Below are 21,290 nucleotides of genomic sequence, written 5' to 3'. Positions count from 1 at the left end.
CATTAAAACCCCAAATGAATGAGTGTTGAAGAATGACCAGATGGAAGGGCGTATGTGATGATTTGGAAAACTTTTCAGAGATGCTTCAGTTTGAAACAACGTTACAGGAGCTAACATTCAGAGTCGAAACCTAGAGCTGTGGTTATAAAATATAATCGAACTAGACTTGATTGACTTTCAAACAGGATCCACTACTTATAACCTTGGTTTGTTAGAAAGTGAACTGGTTGTCACTTGACCTTTGCATTACAATCAAGACATGATTTTTCATATGAAACAAAGTAACAGGCACGTCTGGCCAGGTTTGGACTGGCACTGAAAAACAGCCCGAGACTTTGAATCACAGACCGGCCCATGACCCTGTATTATTATGATATATATTAGATTTTTTTTTCCATTATGCCGTGGCCGTTTCACCGGCTGTTTGGGAAATCTACGGACGTCCAGTCCAACCTTGGTTATGACGTAAGCCAGTAGGGTGTGTCTCAGAGGGCTGTGACCCCCTCTCTGTATTCACAACGTGTCAGTCCTTGCTGTTTTAAACTGTAAACCCGAGTCTCAGTACTAGTGCTCACTTGTGTTACTTGGCAGTATTCGGAAGCCGATTCAGCAAAACTGGGGGAACAAGATTGACGTCAGCATTAGTCACACAAGCTTTCAGTGTGTCGACAAAGGTTTCCTTCAATTTGCAAACACCTACTGTTGCACTGTGGAACCCATGTCCAGGACAGGAAATTGGAGATCCAGGTTTTAAAAACAAAGTCTGATTCAACCAGATATCACTCACAAAGTTTAAAAACGGAATAACTTGTCATACACTACAATAACACTAGAATGCAGCTTCAATTAAATTGGTGTAGTTTACCGAGTTCATTGTGTAAATGTTAAAACATATAATATCTATGATGTTATCAATACTCAAATTAAGGTGCATCTTGCTTGCTGTGGCTCCCCCTAGAGGAAAAGGCCTGACACACACATCTATAACACACAACTCACAACCCAAACTTCACGTTCACATAAGGAAGTCCCGCCCACAACACGTTTACATCCACGGTCCTTTATTGGAATGCTTTATCTTGTTTAGCATGTGACAATAAGCCAGTGACGGTGCATTTTGCACAGGGTACAGACGCTTACTTACAAACGGCATTCGCAACACAAGGTCACCTATCCAAGCTTCGCATATATGTATTATATACAAATGAGTCACTTTGAACCACTCGCACGAAACGATTCACATACTCCGCAAGTGACACTAACACACACACGCACACACACTTCTTACCTGTATAAAGGCTAGCTCTCTCGCACGAACACACTGTAACAGACGTGTACATCGATATAGAGCAAGGTAGCAGACATGTACAGCGCAAGACGGTAGGAACATGAGAACATTTGATGCTCCAGGGAGAGGACCTCGGTAACTACTTTCGAAAAGAACCGCACCGGGATAATACACAACGAGAACAGGCTCAAGGCCACAAACACATGACATTCTCCGGGTGAGCTGTGATTGGCTTTTTTTTAGCGTGCAGTCGATCTCACGCCGACCTGCACCAGTAGCGTTTAGCGTAGGGCTTTCAGTTTTAGAGTCCAGCGACAATGTCATGTGTTAGAAGGCAGGTGCTAGTGAATTAGAGAAGGGGGGGGGGGGGGGGGGGAGAACATGACACAAAACACAGAAAACAAGAAACATCGATGAATCTACGGGCTGGGGACGAGCCCAGGTGGATCGTATGTGGGGGAGGAGAGGGAGAGAGAGATGGTATTTGAGTTGCTGTTTACTCTTTAAGGAGGGAAGAGAGAGCCAGTGGTTTGCATTGTGTCTGACAAAAAGTGTGCCGGAGGATGATTGGTCCGATCGATGTCAGGGTTTTTTTGTGGAGTCGGCAAGGCACAGAGAGTTAGAACTGTGTATGGACTTTCGTTTAGGGCCTTAAACAAACCTTTTGTTTTTCCATGTGCTCCTAAGCTGTCTCTGTTGATATACACCTCGCTGTTGATGGACACTGCACAAGTGCAGTGAGGCGAGTTCACTCACGACAAAGTCTATTTCAGAGTCTCTGTCCTGCCTCGAACTCCCATGTTTGTGTTCAATTGTGGTCTGCGCATTGCTCTACAGCAGTGGTTCTCAACCCAGGTCCTCAGGGACCCCCTGTCCTGCATGTTTTAGATGTTTCCCTGCTCCAACACACCTGATTCAAATGAATGGGTCGTTATCTAGTTATGCAGAAGCCTGCTAACGACCATTCATTTGAATCAGGTGTGTTGGAACAGGGAAACATCTAAAACATGCAGGACAGGGGGTACTTAAAGACCACGGTTGAGAATGATTGCTCTACAGACAAGGTTCAAGAGAGTGCTTTGGGACCCTCCCCCCCAGCTTCACCTCTTCTCCACAAACTCACCGAGGCTCTCGTTTGCTCCCGCGTGCTAATGCTGCCGCTAGCTATAGTGTGTACTGTGAGCGTGTTAAGTGCGGTCTCCCCTCTCTCTTGTCACCTCGCCTCCAGCCTCCTAGCACGCATGGAGGTGGTCCCACATACTCCTCCTGCAGACCCTCGCACTCCAGGGAGCTCTCTCTCTCTCTCCCGTGCTCCACCTTCTTTGAGTGAGGGACATATCCAACAGCCAGAGACATGCCTCACACGTCTGATAATAATACCCCCCAACCGACCCACACCACCTCTCCCAGAAGGACGCGTGAAGCCTGCCTCTGGCGCAAGTGCCCGCCCCCATCCCATCCCCACCCTCTCAGACCAGCGAGGCCTTCCTCTCCTCGGGCTTCTCCTCTAGGATCTGGAGCAGCAGCTCGCTCAGGGGCTTGGCCATGGCGCGGTACCCAGCCGCCGTCAGGTGCAGGAAATCAAACATGTCCTGGGGGGAGATGGAGCCGTCGGGTTGGACGAAGCCGGCGCCCACGTCCAGGAACTGCGCCTGGCCCAGCCGCGGGAGCCAGGAGCGCAGGAAGCCGTTGACCGCCGCGTTCTTCTCCCGCAGGGGGTTGGGCCTCTCGCCGCGAGGCAGCAGGCCCTGGTGGGGTTCGGACACGACGCACAGTGTGAGGTGGGGTGAAAATCAAAAATGACATAGAAAACGACAACGCCGAATGTATTTCTCCAAAACGCCTGCCGTTATCCGACGCCGTTCCCCCCGCTCACCAGCACAACGACCTTGGCCTTGGGAAGGCGGGAGGTGAGCAGCTGTGCGATGGCGAGGATCCCCCCTGCAACTTGCTCCGCTGTGTGTTTGTGATTGTTGGTTCCTACCCACACCACCGCGACCTATGGGGAAGCAGTTGAGAAGCGGTTTCGGGTTACATCCAATCAGGGCCAACCTCCACGCCCCCCCCATACCTTCACATCACCATATTTTCAGGATCTACTCAGCACGCCAACAAAACAACCATGGGCCTTGGTGCACTGTGCATTTTTGCATAATCACAGCACTAACTAATAAAGACCATTCCTTGGCACTAACCACCGATATAGCGTTAAAACCGGGTACTCGTGGACCTTGATTATCCGCAGTACTTAGCATTTGGACATCCCTTAGGATAAAAGAGTCTGCTAAAGGAATGAAGGCAACTTTGTTCAACAGATCTAACCGGAGTCAGGTGGCTGAGCGGTTAGGGAATCGGGCTAGTAATCAGAAAGTTGCCGGTTCGATTCCCAGCTGTGCAAAATGACATTGTGTCCTTGGGCAAAGCACTTCACCCTTCTTGCCTCGGGGAATGTTCCTGTACTAACTGTAAGTCGCTCTGGATAAGAACGTCCGCTAAATGACTACATGTAAATGTAACCGAGTCTGACATGGTGTTGTGTCTCTGGGGGGTCCCACCTTGGGTCTGATGTTATCCAGCTCTCCGTTCTGCAGCCTCCACAGCACATTACAGGTGGTGTCCCCCCCAATGCCGAAGTTGAGCGCGTGCAAAGGAGAAAAGATCTCTCTCCAGATCTGTGGACACAGCCGCGTATCGTCAAGAGCAACGGAACACGAGCACCACGATTGTAATAAGGGGTGTTATTCGTGCGACATACTGGGCCTTAAGGCCCAAGTTGCTAACAGGCCTCAAATGAACATGGGCCATACAAGTCAATGCTTTGGTTATACAGCCTGGTATCATGCCAGCCATGTTACGGATATGTATTCAAACAGACACCCTGTGAACAGCTCTCACCTCGTACTGTTGCATAAGCTGCACCATGGAGTCTCCCACGAACAGCACCTCTGGCTCAGCATCCTTGCACTCTTGAACAAACCTCATGTGCTGCAGATGGAACAGAGCATGGGCACACTCAACAACAGCAGCCCAAGTCGGACGATGCACTAACTGTACTAAATCAATGCAGGGAGAATGTCTGTCTGATAAATGATTGCTAACCTGGGATTTCCAGCGCTCGTCGCCTTGCACATCTTCAACCGGCTCGGCCACCGCTGCGGGGTTCATCTCGTCGCCACTCATCTCGTCCCTGCCAGACAACAGTCACGGGTCACACAAACGCCGTTTCATATTTCCATTGTGCCAACAGTCGGTGTGTTGCAGGTAAAGGATACAGTATAGGCTACAGCTAGCTTGCTCGATACAGGCCTCCGGGAGGCAAAGACAGAACAGGAGAAGGGTGGGTGTTTTCTAACCACCACAAAGACCGACCCATTGATTTACACATCAAACAATGACAATGAAATGGCTGGGCGTTTTTGGCAGCCAACGTATGCAATGTACGTAGTTAATTCAAATGTCAAATGTAGACTGGAAAGTCATAATAGGCCTTGAACTTGCTGGTGTTAGTTGATTGCCGACATATTGCGCTTAGTTTCTAGGCCTGCTCCAGGTACCATAATCAGTGCACAGACCATCGCAGTGCTGCAGTCAGTCAGTACCAACACAAACACAACCAGGGTACGCCCGTGAGCTTGCTAGCTAGTGCTAGCTAGTAGTACAGTAGTTTATTAGCTAGCTGAACTAGATAGTCTTTGAGAACACCGACAACGTTATACCCATACCTGGTAGCTTCTGATGATCCAATGCGTGGTTAGTAATTTGCCCAGTTAGCAAGGAGCCTCCCCGGAGGCACAGAAACTGCCTGCAAGTGCCAGCCTCCGATGTGGCCGTGCGTCCAAGGATGCCTGCTCCCGCGCTACTAGGATCCTACTAGCGAGCGAGCTAGGTTAGCTTCCCATACAAACTAGCCAGTGATAAAACCCAGACGTAAACAAACTTCCTCGCCTTGCTTTATGCAATAAATAATATCACAAGGTCCTATCTTTTATTTTACTACTTGGTACACAAAAAGGGTTCTTATCCAGTTCCCGCATCCAGCATCTAACCCGTCTCTTTTTTCGTTCCTCTTCGCTTTCCCTTTCTTTAGTCCTCCCTCAGTTCGCTTTCGTCCATCCAGCCAGTGTGAAATTGACATCAAAAACGGAACATCGTAGTTGTTGTTTTTTCTCAAGAATTTCAAAGTAAAAGTGACTACATTAACTGCCCCATTTACAGAAGTGAATTTCAGAAGTTGAGACAAACCGAAATATGTAGCCTACTGTAACTAATAATATTAGTACGTTTTTCATTAATCCTCGATACTTAAAGGTCCAGAACCACCAAGCCCAATCAATTTCAATTGATCTTTTAGTAAACGTATCATGCCAATAATAGAATGACAAACTGAGCCTATTAATAAGCTAATCCATGGAATATGAGCTGATTTTGCACATTTACACAATTTGAACACAACCAATTAAATCTAACTGAAATTAAAATCTAACTCACATTTTCACATTCTGGCACATTGGTAAACAACTAGTTACGAATAAGGAGTCATTCAACTGAATAGATGTTCTGCACAATATGATTAATTTTATTAAGAATTTAGAATATTCAGTCAAATAAACATTATTCATACGACGTATTGATGCAACACAGGCAACATAACTGTGGACAGAAAAATAACAATGGAGATGCACTAAACATTAAATTTAAAGTCTGTATACATGAGGATATTCTATTCATAAAAATAGTTGAGAGCCATTGATCAAAACTTCTTCAAGGAAAGTGTGACGAATGTACCTCAGTGTGTTTGGCAGGATTGTCTGTCATTTAACATCTTCTACCTTTACTTGGTACATTCTTGTTTTGGGTTCTTCTTAGTCCTGGCTCTGTACTTGTGACCCATGTGGTCTAAGAGGACACGTGGCCAGACACGAATAGGCTCTGCATCGTTTACCATTATAAATTCTGAATCCGGTTCTGCTAAACTTCGGATATCTCTAGATCCAGATAGTAAATTTTCTCCTGATCCTTCAACATCTACAGGCTGATATAGGGGTATGGAGTCTTCTTGTACGTCAAAAGCGTTATCTGACAACATCTGAAATATAAACAGTAAGATGTTTTCAATTATGTTATGGAAATACTGGATTTGAATAATCTTCTAAGCAATGGCAAACTTGTCCAATCCATTTTTATTAAAATTCGTAATGTGATACATAATAATGGAGTTCAGATAACACAAAAACCAAGGTCAGCTGCATATCTTTAAGGATAATGCAAAACATGTATTCAGAAGATCAACACATCTCTTGGTTTGATCTATTAATAATATAATATAAATTCATATCCTGTATCAACTGTAAATCCTCTATCATTATCTTGGTCAAAGTCACTATTCTACCCAATGATACTCAAGGGAATGCAAAAATATTTTTTACATAAAAAAACTATTAACACATTGAAGTAAAATATTTACAAAGTAGATATCTACAAAGTAAATATTTAGATACATATTTTTAAATATACATTGTAGATAAATCCAAATAAATAGGCCTATCTGTAAGGTTAAATATACACCATCACATACCTCATAATCCAGTTCTTGTGGGTACTCTTTGGAATCCAGCAAAATAGCGGTTGAGACGAGCAAAAGAAGCAAAAATGATGAGAGTGATGCAAAGGAATAGGGAGATGGGGTCAAGTGAGGTGTCATAGCTTGTAAATCAGGTATTGCAATTTATCAGCAAAGGCAAAAGTCTTAGTTACAGTTTCAAATATGTACAAAAAGGTTTCACCTTCGGCATAAGACACACATTTGACAAAGATGCAATTTTGTCATTTGGAAATGTGAAGGTTTTGGCACTTTGGCGGTTATATATCTTTTAATGTGTGATGTCACATTTTCAGAGTAGTCATTAAAGATCTTAATCCAGCATATGCTAAAATGAATTGATAAAGGGAATGCGTTTATTGTGAGCCAGCGAAGCACCCAACATCCTGAGATCTTTAAGCTAACAGACATTACAGTAGACGCTATTCACTGGTGTATAGAACAAAGAGGAAATGTCAGGACGCAAAAGAAGGATTAAAAACAGCATCAAAGCCAAGAAGCTTTACTGAAAGAGAGGGATATAATCTGACGTACTCAAGCTTGTTTAATTCTTCATTAGCTGAATGGCTGTCACCCCACCCGCTAATACAAAAGGGCCAACATGTGCCTTAGACACATGCCTTAGTCATCGAGACTCAATGGTATTGTAACCGGCCTTTTTCTGTTGGCGATAATCCTTCATGGTAAAAAATGGAACGGCTAGAGGCGAGTCCAGTAATGACCAACGCATTTTCAGGTAATCACCCGTTAATGAAGTCGTAGTGCTTAATGATGTCCTTATAAAAAATGTCAGAAAACCAGATAAGAAGCACTTTGTGGCTATGTCACGCAGGAGTTGCCCTCAAGATCCCACAGACACATAATACTAGTCTTTGTGTTTTAATAAACATTTAGACATACAAAAGTTCTTCAATACATACATGATTGACTTCAAGCCCCATTAAATTGGAATCACACCTCAAGTTTGGTATATGCACATTGAAGTAATTTAGTTCAAAATTATTTATGACTCAAATTAGGCACATTCTAATCAAAAAGCACACACATTGATTCTCACATATGGGTCGACAAATACATACATCGTTTTCTTAAGATGTAAACCGAAAGTTATGAAAAATGTACACAACAACTCATATAACAGAAGAGACATAAGGATATTAGTTGCTTTCCTCTGATCTCTCAATTCACTGAAAATCAAAAAGTTATATGGAGTGTATTTTGAAGTATGGGTACAAGAAAATACACTGGACACACATTGCACATTTATAATCTCTACAGAGGTCTTAATGTCTAAACCAGCAATAGAAAATGGCGTGTTAAATGAACGAGGGTCCCTTAAGATACACAGATACACAACAGAACTTCCCGATAGCAAACCTTGGTTGAACAGTCGAATAAAGGCTGTTGTGAGCAAAAATGTGACCAACCGAAAACATTACCGGAAACATTAGCCAAATAACATGTTATTGGTATTTCTGCATGGTAATAAAACTACCATACCAAGGGTTGTAAATATAATTATTATAAAGATAAAAAAAAAAAACATTTTATTAGATATGTTTCTTATCTCACTGATTAATGATTAAGAGTAGCCTATAAATCAGATACATTAAAACATCACGTAAAACTTAACATCCCTCTAGTTACCGACAACACCAAAGAACAAAACCCAAAGAGAAATACATATAACTAAGAACACGTGTTCCAGGACCCCTATAGTATAAAGGGACCAACAGACAGTGTGACACTTCTGTCATTTCCCTTAAAACTGGTTATGGCCCCTTTACAATCTTGACTTCCATAAAGGCCATCACCGAGTAATGCAGCACTCATATCAGGGTTGGGGGGTCTATTCTTAATTTGTAGGGACAAATGTTTATTTGTTTTATTATTAAAATGTATTTTACTTCAAATGCAGTGCAATTAATGTATTTGCATGTTGCTTGTTATCATAAATGTTTCTAGAATGCAGTTCTGGGCAATCTAAGGAAACACAAACATCCAATAGGATTTAGTATCAGCTGAACTGTCTTTTTGTAAGCATAAGATTCATGATTTATCAAAAACGTTGTATTATGTTTGGATTCATCCAATAATTTGCATTATGACTGGAGATGCATTTCTTAGAATTACAATGAATTAAACTGTAAACCCTACAATTCTGTATCATCAAGGACATTTTAATTCAACACCTATATACATGAATGTAACCATAACATTCAGTTAAACTGCGACCCCTGAAATTGACTTAAATATCAATAAAATCAGGAAATTAGAGGATGATTAATAAATCATTAACAGTATTTAGTATTTCACAATGAACTTTTAAACTCAAGTTGGCAGTCCAATGATTTTGTGCAAATCTGGGCCCTGTAGTTTCAAGGTTGGGCCTGTCCAAGATGGGTTAACAGTACATTGGCTGAACTCATAACCCATTTGAATTAACTTTGTTCCATATAATACAGAATATTAAAAGAAGTAAAAACTTTTAAAAGAAGTAACAGATCATAGTTCTATATTAAAACTATGAATAAAAACTATAATAATTCTAACTTGGTGTGGTAGAACACCAAAAAATCTTCAATGATAACCAAAGTGACGAGTGTTTTAAAGTCTACAGTCTATGACAGACAATGTTACAATCCAGACTTCATAAACCATTTAAAATCTTTAGTGTGGTAAAAAAAAAAAAAAACACCTTGGCGACAGACTGACCTTTTCCAGCTCATACAGATTTAATCAATCGTCAACACCAGCGGATCACACGCCCACAGCCCCCCCCCCTATGAGCTGAGCAGTGTCATCATCGGAAGGGTGGGCGTCCCCCCCTTCACCGGCATCAGAGTCAGAGTCTTCCTCCGGGGAGTAGTAGCCCTCATAGCCCAGGACTGGGGAGTCACAGAGTGGAGGGGTGCCGGCGCACTGCGCGGTGGTTACCGTAACCACCGTGGCCGAGTAGGCCCCTGGGCTGCCAGTGGGAGACCCCGGGTTAGCGGAGCGGAGCAGGGGGGTGCGTTCGGTGTCGGCCTCCCCCTCGGCGCCCTCCTCCCCTCCTCCACCCCCTCTGGCCCCCTCTTCCTCGGATTCGGACTCGGAGTACTCTGGGTTGGGTCGGGTGACGCGCTGCTTGCACACCGGACATGTCTTCTTCGTCAGGGTGAGCCAGGGGTCCACACACTTGCAGTGATACGCTGAGGAGACCAAACATTGGACAATTTTGTTACAATTTGTCTTTGAGGATAAGGATCATTTTATTGTCATTCGGAAAACATGGTACATGAGCTGGAACGAAATAAAGTACTGCGGTCCGGTTAAAACCACTCACAAATAAATAATTAAACTACTCATCATAAATAAATACAGGTAACTAACTGCTTTAACTGTTTTTGGTACACTGATGAAACGATGCAATTTATCCAGTGGATGGAATAAAGTATGTGTACATGCATGTATGTATGTAGGTATGTATGTATGTTTATTCATGACAGATTACCGTGTGAACAAGGTAACACTCTGAGTTTGTCGCCCTCTTCGTACTCGTCCAGACAAATCGCACATACATCATATTCATCCCCTGCAGAAGGAAACGGTACAGATATAATGCTGGAGAGAAAACATTGAATCTTCTTACAATTACATTAAAAAAAAGTAAAAAATAAAAACTGTAGAGATCACACAAAAAAACAAGACTCAAGGGTTGATAAAAGGTGAATAAAAGGAAAAACCATTGACATGCGATAAAAGATCTACAAGAATTGACTAGAGGCCTAAGCAATAGAAGTATGCCAGTACACCGACACGTATTAAACAGGCAGAGCAGGATTTGGAAATTTGATTGCACATTTGTTTTCCGGTTTATCAACATTCCTAAGCAGGAATACCGTTAAATCCATTCGTAATAGGTCACCTGCTTACACTCTCACATATAAAACTAGATTAAAAACAAAATGGCTGCCAAATGTAAGTTTGAAGTCCAAAGTGCTACACAGTGTATATTCTATGTGTTGCGTTTTTTTCACTATTAAAAATAAAATAAAACGTATTCTGTAACTACATAAAGAGTTCCGTGAACACCTGAATTTCCTTTGGGATTATTAAAGTGATTAAACCGAGGTCCAGCTTTACCTTTACTGAACTTGTGAATGGGAATCTTCTTCAGCTGCTCCTTGGTCAGTCTATTCTTCCTCATCCGCTTTCTGTACTGCACGCAACGGACGACCTAAACCAAGGGAAGGGGATGGAAGGAAGGGTGTTCACCTCACTAGACAACTAAGACAACCAACTAAAATGTGAGTCGAGCTTCGCGGTCTTCCTGTTACAGAAATCCAGGAGGACAAATATAGAAAACACGTTCCATCAAAGAACTTACCATGATTACAACCATCACAAGGATGATCATGCCCACCACTCCAGTGAAGGGGATGAGGTAGTAGGAGAGGGGAAAGGCAAACTCAGGCTTGAGGATCACATATGCCCTGCACATCAAATACAGAATGATCAGCTTCTGCATGTAGACACTGTTTAAAGAGTGCCTCGCCTCAGGATGGTCAAGCCCCAGGACTAAAAGCCACATGATGGAGAGACTCAGTAGAGTTTCTATGAGTATGATGGGGTTCGCAATCAGCCAAACACTCTGCAGTTCTGCCATGGTGTTTTGCATCATGTTTTCACGAACGGGATCAACTCGATGGGAACACTACAAATCCATATGAAATGGTTAGGCTTCCATTGGGCCGACAATCCATCTCCATTTCTCCCGAGCCATTCCCATTGTTAGCAAAAGTTGTGAAGTCTCTGTGATGTCACAAGTTCACATGTTGTGTCATAGGAATAATAAAGTAATTATGTAGCATGAGAATGTAGAATGTAAAACGAATCAGTCCTACAATTCAGAATGTTAATGCCAAGTCTGTCACACTCACAAATGGTCCAGAGTCATGAATGCCCTCTTAGAACCAAGATGCCATCTACCCCCCTCCCCCTAAACCTTACCTGGCCACAGAAAAAAAATGTCTGCCCAGCTACATCACCACAATTATTTTATCTGCCCCAATGTTACACTTTCGTAGGTTTACTGTATGGTATATGGATGAAAGGTTCAGTCGTCAATTTTATAAAACCCATGGGTCTCACGTACTACTTACCCTCGCTCAGGAATAATACAACTCCTCAGAATTTGGGAGGCAGAGTAACTGGTGAACACTGAAGGTATCTCGATCTCCTCCGCTATTGTGTCTGTAAACAAAGACAATCCATTTCTCACACCGTCTGAGGTTGCCGAATTGACATTGGCACATTTCCAGCCCAAACTGGTCGTGTTTCAAAGGGCCTCGTAATGACACTTACCATTGCTGTAGCCCATGTTCAGCAAAGTGTCAGAGTTCATGTTGTGAACGATCGCTGCACTAAATCCAGCTTGCTGAGCATGCAGGACCTGGAGTTTGCGATCAAGTGAAAGCACAAGAGTGAGTTGAACAACTTGCGGGGGGGGGGGGGGGAATTAAAACATTTTGACTTGGATTTCCAATGAACTGACCTTGATGTCAAAATTGCAGTCATAGCGTCGGATGAGCACAATAAATTTTGTGGCATTAGCATCACTGGGCGATGGCAGAGATGGCGGAGGCTCTATGGGTGTGCACCCATTGAGCGGGCGTGATTCCACCAGCAAACCCTACACGCCAAGGGGCAAAGAAAGGAAAGTTGTCCGATTAAAAAAAGAGGTCATCCGAATCAAAAGCGCGTCGCTCCTGTCAACAATGTGCTCTTTATCCTTTCTCACCATAAGACCCTCCTTGGGCAGGTCTGATCCAAACAAGGCGGGCAGGTCCTCAAACAACATGTTGGTCATATTGCTATAATGCTAATAGGGAGAGAACAAAAGTTATTTTCAAGTCCAACGAAGTCCCCCCCCACACACACACACACAAAACAATGGATATATTTTAAACGAATAAGGAAACAGGACTGATATAATGAAATATAGAATGAAACAACAACGAGTTTGCGGATGACTCACAGCATAAATGTAGGCATGTGTCGGTATTGGTGCCAGTGTGCAGCACAGTGCCACGGCCAATACCCCCAGACGGGCCCCCATGCACCACGCACTCAACATCTTAGCTACGAGGCAGATTAACTGGTTTACCTGAAAGGTCAAGTTAAAATTCAATTGATTAAAGAATGTATAGCTGACTGATCAGTTAGGTTAGTCAACACTATTGAAAACAGGAACCTGAAAATGTAATCATAAAACATTTCTTATGGTGTGTAGTAGTAGGCTGTGGGACTTCATAACCACACCTTCAAAGGCCTGTCTTGTTATGGTGCTAAACTTACTGAGCAATAAGCTAGCTCTAGCTAGATAAGTTATGCAACGTGGGTAAATGCGACCTATTAGCTACCAATAGGTTAGTCTTGTTTCGTATGTATTATCTAGGTCAAGGAGAAAATGTATTTTCAAGGAGATAATACATTCGGCTGAAGTTGTATTAGGCTAGACGTACGTATGGCATCGATATAGGTTGAGTTATCTAAATCGCTGGCTAGAACCTACTGTAGCTTGACTAAGAACTGGTAGCAGTAACGTTAGTCTTAACCTTAGCGACTTACCACTGAATATTCGTTGAGTCTAAATGTTCTTATGGATTACAGTACGCTGTGACATTATACTCGCTAGCACTATAGACATCACATTCCACTAGTGTTATCTATTATTACAGGGTTGATAGTCTACCTTTCCACGCAAACTGAACCATTGGACCCAGCTGGTTACGATTGTTGTTTTGATGTTAGCACTAGCGACCCACCTAGCCTAGCCTTTCTTCCAGCTTGCTAGTATTAGCTTGCTAATGTAGCTAGTTACTTACCCAGTAAATAGTTTCGTAGAGACCAAGCTGTATCTCGCTAGGACGGGAGGTTTAACATGTACCTAAATATACAACTGGAGATATTGTGTGTACCTAAATATACATTCGTATAGTACTAGTGTTTAAGGTAGTGTATCTTCGTTCAGAGTATTGTAAAACAATCATTAAGGAGACAGCATTGAAGCAGCATTTCCTGTTTTGCTGTTAAACAACAAACCAGGCAGGGTCGACACTTCCCTCTTGTGGAATGGCGAGATATTGCATGTCTTCCACCATGTTTAAGTAGTCAATGAGTCATTGAAGAACTGCACATTTGTAGCCTGACGTTGTCACACTCATAATTCTAGTCAGAATAGGAGTCTGATAACTCTCCGTTGGGCTGTGACTATGGGGCGTGTTTCAACCGAACTCGTTAAACAAATGCCTCTTCGCTCAATTGGAATGACCGACAACCATTCAGAGCAACGTAATATGTTGTTTGTTGAAAACGTATTCAACCCAAGCGCTGTTTAGTGACGTCAGAACCTGTTAGACATTCTCTGGTGACGTTGTTGATTACGTTACTGTTGATCATCTGTCCATCATCGTATAAAGCCCGCCCGCCAATTGTTTGTGTGGGCGGGGCTAAATTGGGCTGGAAGCCAGGCTAGCACATTTGACTGGTTTCGACCTAGCCTGGCTTCCAGCCCAATTTAGCCCCGCCCACAAAAACATCTGGTTGTGAAGTTGGGTCTGGAGGGGCTCGTATTGGGGACAAGCTATATAAAACCAGGACCTGGGCAGACCAATGAAATGGCCAGGGCGGGCTTTATACGATGATGGACAGATGATCAACAGTAACGTAATCAACAACGTCACGAAAGAGCGCTTGGGTTGAATTCGTTTTCAACAAAGAACATATTACGTTGCTCTGATTGGTTGTAGGTCTATCCAATTGAGCGAAGAGGCATTTGTTTTACGAGTTCGGTTGAAACACGCCCCATAGTCACAGCCCAACGGAGAGTTATCAGACCAATACACATGAAAAATGGGGCCTGAGGAGAGAGTTCCAGTTTAGAGGGGCTTGAGGAGAGAGTTCCAGTTTAGAGGGGCCTGAGGAGAGAGTTCCAGTTTAGAGGGGCCTGAGGAGAGAGTTCCAGTTTAGAGGGGCCTGAGGAGAGAGTTCCAGTTTAGAGGGGCTTGAGGAGAGAGTTCCAGTTTAGAGGGGCCTGAGGAGGGAGCACTGCATTTGGACCCTTCTCTATCAGACTCATATTCTGACTAGAAATATGAGTCTGACAACGTCAGGCTAGTTTAGACCCAAAACCAACTGGAATTGCAGTATTGTACATATTCATTTGATATAAAAATGGCTCACGAAAAGGGTAGTACTAGTAGAAATTACATGACAGAAACATCAAAACAACACATTGGTTGCATCTCTACAATAAACTCTCAACTGGCCCATGTTGTAGTGATGTCATATTAGCATCAGGTGCCACCAGTAGCCAGTAGATATTAGGATCAAATCATTTCTGACTCCCTTGAAATGACAGGTATGATTTGATAGTTATTGTTTTGACAGTTATTCAACTTATGTATCAACCACAAGGCCCACATTTGTTGGTCAATTGTTCATCATACAGTAATCTAGGCTGCACATTATCTCGGTAGCGCTAACCAGATGTAGTCAAAGAAAAGTTGATAATATACCAACCAGTCAGGATTCATGTGGCAAACTGTATGTTGTTTAGGTTTTATTTATATATATTGTCAGTTTATTTTCTTTTTTCTTGTCTCTACACTGCATCTTTTCTAAACAGGCTTACACTGCTTCTGTTTTAGTGGTCTCTAAAGCAGCTGTACTGCCAAGTGACATCCCTTTTGAATCCCTAAGGAACCATGGGAAAGATGTGCATGGACAATCACACAGAAATCAAAACGCAAACACAATCAAGAAGTCATGGTGGTTTGGTTTGATGAGGTTTATGTTGTTACTTAGTCAAAAAGTATTGATCTGCACTGTATTTCAAGTGCACATGCATTCTTATATATTGTTACCAATGTCCCCTTGTTGGTTTGAATAAACATACTGCATTTAGAGGTAAAGATAATACTGAACCCACCAACGATACATCAGTTCATACAAGTAAACCTTAAAGATTGACAATCAGAACCAGAAACATGGTTGCTACTTGAGAGTAGTTGTCAACGCACACAGTACATTTTTGTCATGAAAATACAAATCCGATGCAATAGTATGCTTTTGCTATATTAATTAGGATATTCACTAACATTTTTAAATAAAAGAAGCTACTACAAATTGATTTAATTTCAAATGTACTTATTAAAGACTTAGTTCATTATGTAATAATTAGCAAGCATACAAATACATGCAGATAGTTAGATTAGATTGACAGTTGGGAAATCCAAAGTAGGCCCCATACACTTCATGGTGAAGTAATATCTAAAGAAAACAACAGTTACAATGATCACATGATCTGCTCCACAGTGATCACACATTTTTTTTTTTTTTAATTATTCTGGTTTTATAGGAAATGGGATACACAGCACCTAGGGAGAAAAAAAATGCTTGCATTAATTTCCTGGAAAACATCTGTGTGTGTATTTGAATAATAATATACTGTACTTGATAAGAGTTTCAAAATATTTATATATAGCACTTACAAGAATCCTTTTCCACAGCCCAGAGGTCCGAAGAACAACTCTGTTGGGAGGCAAACCTTTCGACAAACACCACTTAGGCTGGGACAAGACCAGGGAAACGCAGCAGCCTCATTCTGCACAACTACAACCAGAGGGACAACAAAATGATTTTTTTCTGAGCATTTAGATGTATTACATGCAACACAGATGCAAGTCCATGTATTTAAGACTAAGAATAACAAATTGAATGGAAACTCACCCTGAAGTGACAAACAAACCAGGAGCACCAAAACGACCATTTGTTGGCAAGACATTTCCTCTATGTTTCTACAACAAGGGTACTGACCAAAACTGTACTCAGCTGAAAATCGTTTTCTTATGTTAATCCCATTGGAGGAGTGTCTAAAAAGAAAGCACATGGTCACAGCGATGTTTAATAAGCAACTATGTGGGTGCTTGAATAGAGACACTGTTCCTAATCAAATTGAGTAAAACGGCCTCACTGCATAGGGTTCTCATGATGAACACCATGGGACAAGAGCCGCTGCAAATAAACACAGCGAAAACTGATTTCACATGACCCAAACTCATGCTAGTCATTTACATTACAGATTCCCTCAAACTGGTTTTACTCTTCACCAGTTTCGATCAGCCATGTGTGACCCTCAACATTTACTTCAAAATACGATACTTTTGGTCTGAAATCTACCCATGCGTTTCTAGGCCCGGAACTCTATCTGATGTTTGTGAAGGTCATATTTTGATACAGAGTACTTTCGTAGTGGATTTAATGTCTATGACAGTTAATAATACACTATTAGTTGTTTACAAGAACAGGGAATGTTTAAACTTCATCTTGTGCCACAGTCTTCTTTCTCTGTCCCTTTTGGGACCTGGCTGATGTAACCACTGCTAGGGTAAACATGTTTATTAGAGGTCATTATTCCAGTTAGTTTCTCCATCCCTTGACAGCAATTAAGAACCAAAACCAGCCCTCTGTGGACAGTACCTGGAGACTAAAGTGTGCAGGTGGGGACAGAGTCTTAACGACCTCTCGTTAAACAACAGGGACGGAACTCTGATGTAACAATACAGGCTCATGACCTCTTTGACCCTCTGTGGACAGTACCTGGAGACTAAAGCGTGCAGGTGGGGACAGAGTCTTAACGACCTCTCGTTAAACAACAGGGATGGAACTCTGATGTAACAATACAGGCTCATGACCTCTTTGACCCTCTGTGGACAGTACCTGGAGACTAAAGTGTGCAAGTGGGGACAGAGTCTTAACGATCTCTCGTTAAGCAACAGGCACGAAACTTTGATGTAACAATACAGGCTCATGACCTCTTTGACCCTGCCAAGGGTTTCAAAGTAGTCAGTGTTGAACTCATGCATCTGAAAAGAATGCACTAAGCACTAAGTAGTGCTTCTGCCACTCCCCCTCCCCCCCATGGTGCCATGCTAGTCTCCGGAACAGAGCCTTCTATTCTCATCCGTTGGTTCATGCCGTTGATATGCCACGCCTTCGTTCTAGCACCTAAACGCACCACAGCGTAGGAGATGGCACTAGTGAGTGACCACAGACTGGTAGAATGTGCAGTAGAGAGCTGCACACATTGAACGACCGAAGCCTCCTCAGAAGAAAGGAGACTGGTCTGTCCCTTTGTGTAGAGGGCCGTGGTGTTTCCGGTCCACTCCAGACTGCTGTCCGGGTGGACTTGCAGTCCGGTTCGGGCCATAGATCCCCACTGTCTTAACTGTAGTCCTCTGGTTGGTTATAGGGACCAGCCAAATGACTCAATTATGCAATTGTTCCATCCCATATGGTGGAGCCGGTTTCACCGATTTATGGATTAATTGTGTGAGCAAACTACACTTTTTTTTTTCTTCTTCTCCCATTTCCAAGCGTTGGGCAATAGAAGCACTACTACTATACAGCATATGTGTTAGCCGCTACCATGGAGCCTTAGAACCATTGTGCTTCCAAGTTCTTGGCCTCAGACTCATGCTGCTAGCTTTGCACATTATTGCTTTTAGTTTTTTTGCCCTTTTTGCTCGTGTGGGCTGTACAGTGGCCAGCTCAGGTGAACCAACCTTTTTATTATTGTTTGATCAGAATAATAGGCTTATGGCTTTTCTGGAGCTAATCTATTCCACCTTTTAAGGGACATGAAAATGCTTCAGTCCTACATTTGAGTGCTGAAAAGCTGTTTGGCTTGAATAGAGTTTGCGTGCCAAACCTGAGTTGTAGGGCTGGGGTGAATGGTTCTGACTCACGTTGGATGTGTCGGGTACTGCTTGTTCTCGTAGTGTGAAGACAGCCTACAGTCCACATACAATACTCCCAAAATCAGCTGTGAGTTGGCTTTATCACAGTTATTGATAGGCTTATGTTTTGTATAAACGTGTTTGTTTGGGTTCTTATTCTTATTTATATAAATGTGTATATTTGTTTTAAGAAGGACTATGAAATGACTGCCCCCCCCCCCTTTTTTCATACCACTGAGTAGCTGTTGCCTGATGATGTCACAAGAATTTCACTGTTCAGAATGGTCTTGTGTTGGCCACATGATAAGAAGTTTTATAGATGTTTTATGTGGTGAATTATGGTTTGTGTAAAGTCTCAAAAGAAAAGAAATTCAAATGACTGCCACAGTCCTAGATCAATGATTTATGGTTCATAGTCCATGAAGTACAGTGTGACCAAAATGGCAACAACGCTGTTGTGCAGGTACTGGAATAACAGTTTGTATCTTTTAGCATGATACCATCTTTCATGTCTCACCAATACAGACTTCTCATGATGAAAGAATACTGTCCAGGGATTCTGATCCTGTGACATAGTTTGAGCGTTTCAAAGACCACATGACTGAAGTGGTTAGAAATAAGTTCATAAGAGCTTCTGTTCAATTCATTTCATTAGTGTGTAGATAGCACACACAGGTAAAAAAATATTTTATTTTATTTTATTTTATTAGAAATGTCAGCATGAAATATTAGTTTGTTCCTGTACAAGTTATTGCTATTATTGTTAAATGTTGTTGAATTACTATAATTATTATACTATTATTATTATTATCATATTAAGGAAATAAAAAATATCGTAGATGGTAAACTTTTAAGTTGAAAAGAAGAGCAATAAATGAATAACATTTGAATTTCTTTCCCACAGTGTTAAAAAAAATCTGTCTCAATCATGGAAAATTCCTCTGATGTAACATCCATCGTGTTGACTGCCTACTATGGAATGGAAAAATTAAAGCATGCATACTTTAGCATTTTTCTTATTATCTACATCATCATCATTACAGAAAACATACTTCTAATTTCTGTGATCGGTGTTGAGAAAAAGTTGCACGAGCCAATGTATTTTTTCATCGGTAACTTAGCAGCAAATGGTGTCTACGGAAGTACTGTTCTTTTGCCAGCCCTTTTGAGTAATTTATTATCAACCAAATATGAAGTATCAGTAGCCTGTTGTCAAACCCAGATATATGGTTTACACACCTATGCTATTATTGAATTTACAATTCTTGCTGTGATGAGCTATGACAGGTATGCTGCTATCTGTCACCCATTGCACTACCACACAATTATGTCACTGAGCAAAGTGTATAAGCTTATTGTGTTCACTTGGGTTTATCCCTTGATTGCATTTCTGTTCTTTTTTATCATGAATCTTCAACTACGATTTTGTCAACAGGCCATTGACAAGTTGTACTGCACCAATTATTCACTAGTGAAGCTATCCTGCTCAAATACAGCTGTTATTAGCATTGCGGGTATGGCATCTATTGTTCCATATACTTTTCCACAGTTAATCATGGTCCTTTTCTCGTATGCACAGATTTTCAGAATATGTTTGTCTTCCAGGGAGATGAAGAACAAAGCCATCACAACTTGCACCCCACACCTGTTTGCTGTCTCAATGTACTCTACAGGGTGCTTTTTTGACATACTACAAAGCAGATTTGACCTACGTCATCTGCCTTACGAAACTCAAGTGTTCATGTCCCTTTTCTTTCTGATATTTCCCCCTATTCTGAATCCACTCATTTATGGTTTGAGTATTCGATCCTTACGCTTGTCAGTTTTCAAATTTATTACAGGTCATAGAAAAACTGTGCCAACACAGTTAATGATTTTCTTGAGCATTGATCATGTTCATGCATGGTTTACCCTATTCGATAGATTTACTCAAGAGTCTATTACTTCAACCCAGACTTTGTTAATTTTTTTTGCTTCTCCATACAGCATATAATTCTTTTGCACTAATATTGAACTGCTTTGTCTTATAATGTGGATTGTTTTTATTCATTTCTGCATCACCTGTGATTCACCTGTCATTATTTAGCAAAATAATTTCCTATTTACGGTATGTGTTAAATAATGTCTCAATGTAAATTTCGTATTTTGAATGCTTTTACATTCACATTATTCATGAAAGGTTCATAACAATGTGTATACCTATTTTTATGTTATATGTGTTGTGTTGGGGTTGTGTACTTTTTTACAAATGCACTTCCTTACAGTAAATCAACTGATTGACAATATATTTTGGTTTTATAGTTTTTCTTTTCTCAACATTACAAAATGTTACTAAAATAAGGATAGAACAGCGACAATCGGACAAATTTCAATTGTTAGAATTTAAATTCAATTATGTTGACTATTATATGTTTTCAGTCCTTTCAGACCAACTGCATTACACTTGCAAACATCTCTGAATGTTTCTGTGATATATTGCAAGTATATATCAGGGGCATCATAAGTACATTGTATGACAGTTATTTATTTTAATGTTTACTACATTGCAGTAACAGATCCGGGGATCTCAGCTAGGATTGAGGCCTACCTCACAGACATCTCCGTCTAGATGACCGAGCAC

At 41.7% G+C, this 21,290-nt stretch overlaps 3 protein-coding genes across 3 annotated transcripts; 1 reads left to right on the top strand and 2 right to left on the bottom strand.

Moving 5' to 3' along the window:
• Positions 1 to 1,044: 1,044 nt before the first annotated feature.
• On the bottom strand, positions 1,045 to 5,473 carry pafah1b2 (platelet-activating factor acetylhydrolase 1b, catalytic subunit 2). The gene is made up of 6 exons (XM_084683942.1): positions 5,011 to 5,473; positions 4,388 to 4,475; positions 4,184 to 4,273; positions 3,844 to 3,960; positions 3,165 to 3,287; positions 1,045 to 3,036 (listed from the first exon to the last, which is right to left on the bottom strand). Exons 2-6 carry the CDS (start codon positions 4,466 to 4,468, stop codon positions 2,758 to 2,760), a joined length of 690 nt encoding a protein of 229 aa, XP_084540068.1. The 5' UTR covers positions 4,469 to 4,475; positions 5,011 to 5,473; the 3' UTR covers positions 1,045 to 2,757.
• A 2,277-nt stretch (positions 5,474 to 7,750) lies between these two features.
• On the bottom strand, positions 7,751 to 14,226 carry rnf167 (ring finger protein 167). Its single transcript, XM_084683932.1, has 10 exons — positions 13,757 to 14,226; positions 12,907 to 13,035; positions 12,670 to 12,750; positions 12,424 to 12,561; positions 12,234 to 12,321; positions 12,032 to 12,122; positions 11,257 to 11,362; positions 11,013 to 11,106; positions 10,381 to 10,461; positions 7,751 to 10,078 (listed from the first exon to the last, which is right to left on the bottom strand). Exons 2-10 carry the CDS (start codon positions 13,003 to 13,005, stop codon positions 9,648 to 9,650), a joined length of 1,209 nt encoding a protein of 402 aa, XP_084540058.1. The 5' UTR covers positions 13,006 to 13,035; positions 13,757 to 14,226; the 3' UTR covers positions 7,751 to 9,647.
• Positions 14,227 to 19,598: 5,372 nt separating this feature from the next.
• Positions 19,599 to 20,663, top strand: LOC146246182 (olfactory receptor 14J1-like). The gene is made up of 2 exons (XM_084683459.1): positions 19,599 to 20,488; positions 20,657 to 20,663. Exons 1-2 carry the CDS (start codon positions 19,599 to 19,601, stop codon positions 20,661 to 20,663), a joined length of 897 nt encoding a protein of 298 aa, XP_084539585.1.
• Positions 20,664 to 21,290: the final 627 nt, after the last annotated feature.

This window comes from Hypomesus nipponensis, chromosome 20 (genome assembly GCF_054491055.1).
Source record: "Hypomesus nipponensis isolate SF chromosome 20, ASM5449105v1, whole genome shotgun sequence".
Lineage (NCBI taxonomy): Eukaryota > Metazoa > Chordata > Actinopteri > Osmeriformes > Osmeridae > Hypomesus > Hypomesus nipponensis.
This window is presented reverse-complemented; position numbering and strand designations above follow the sequence as displayed.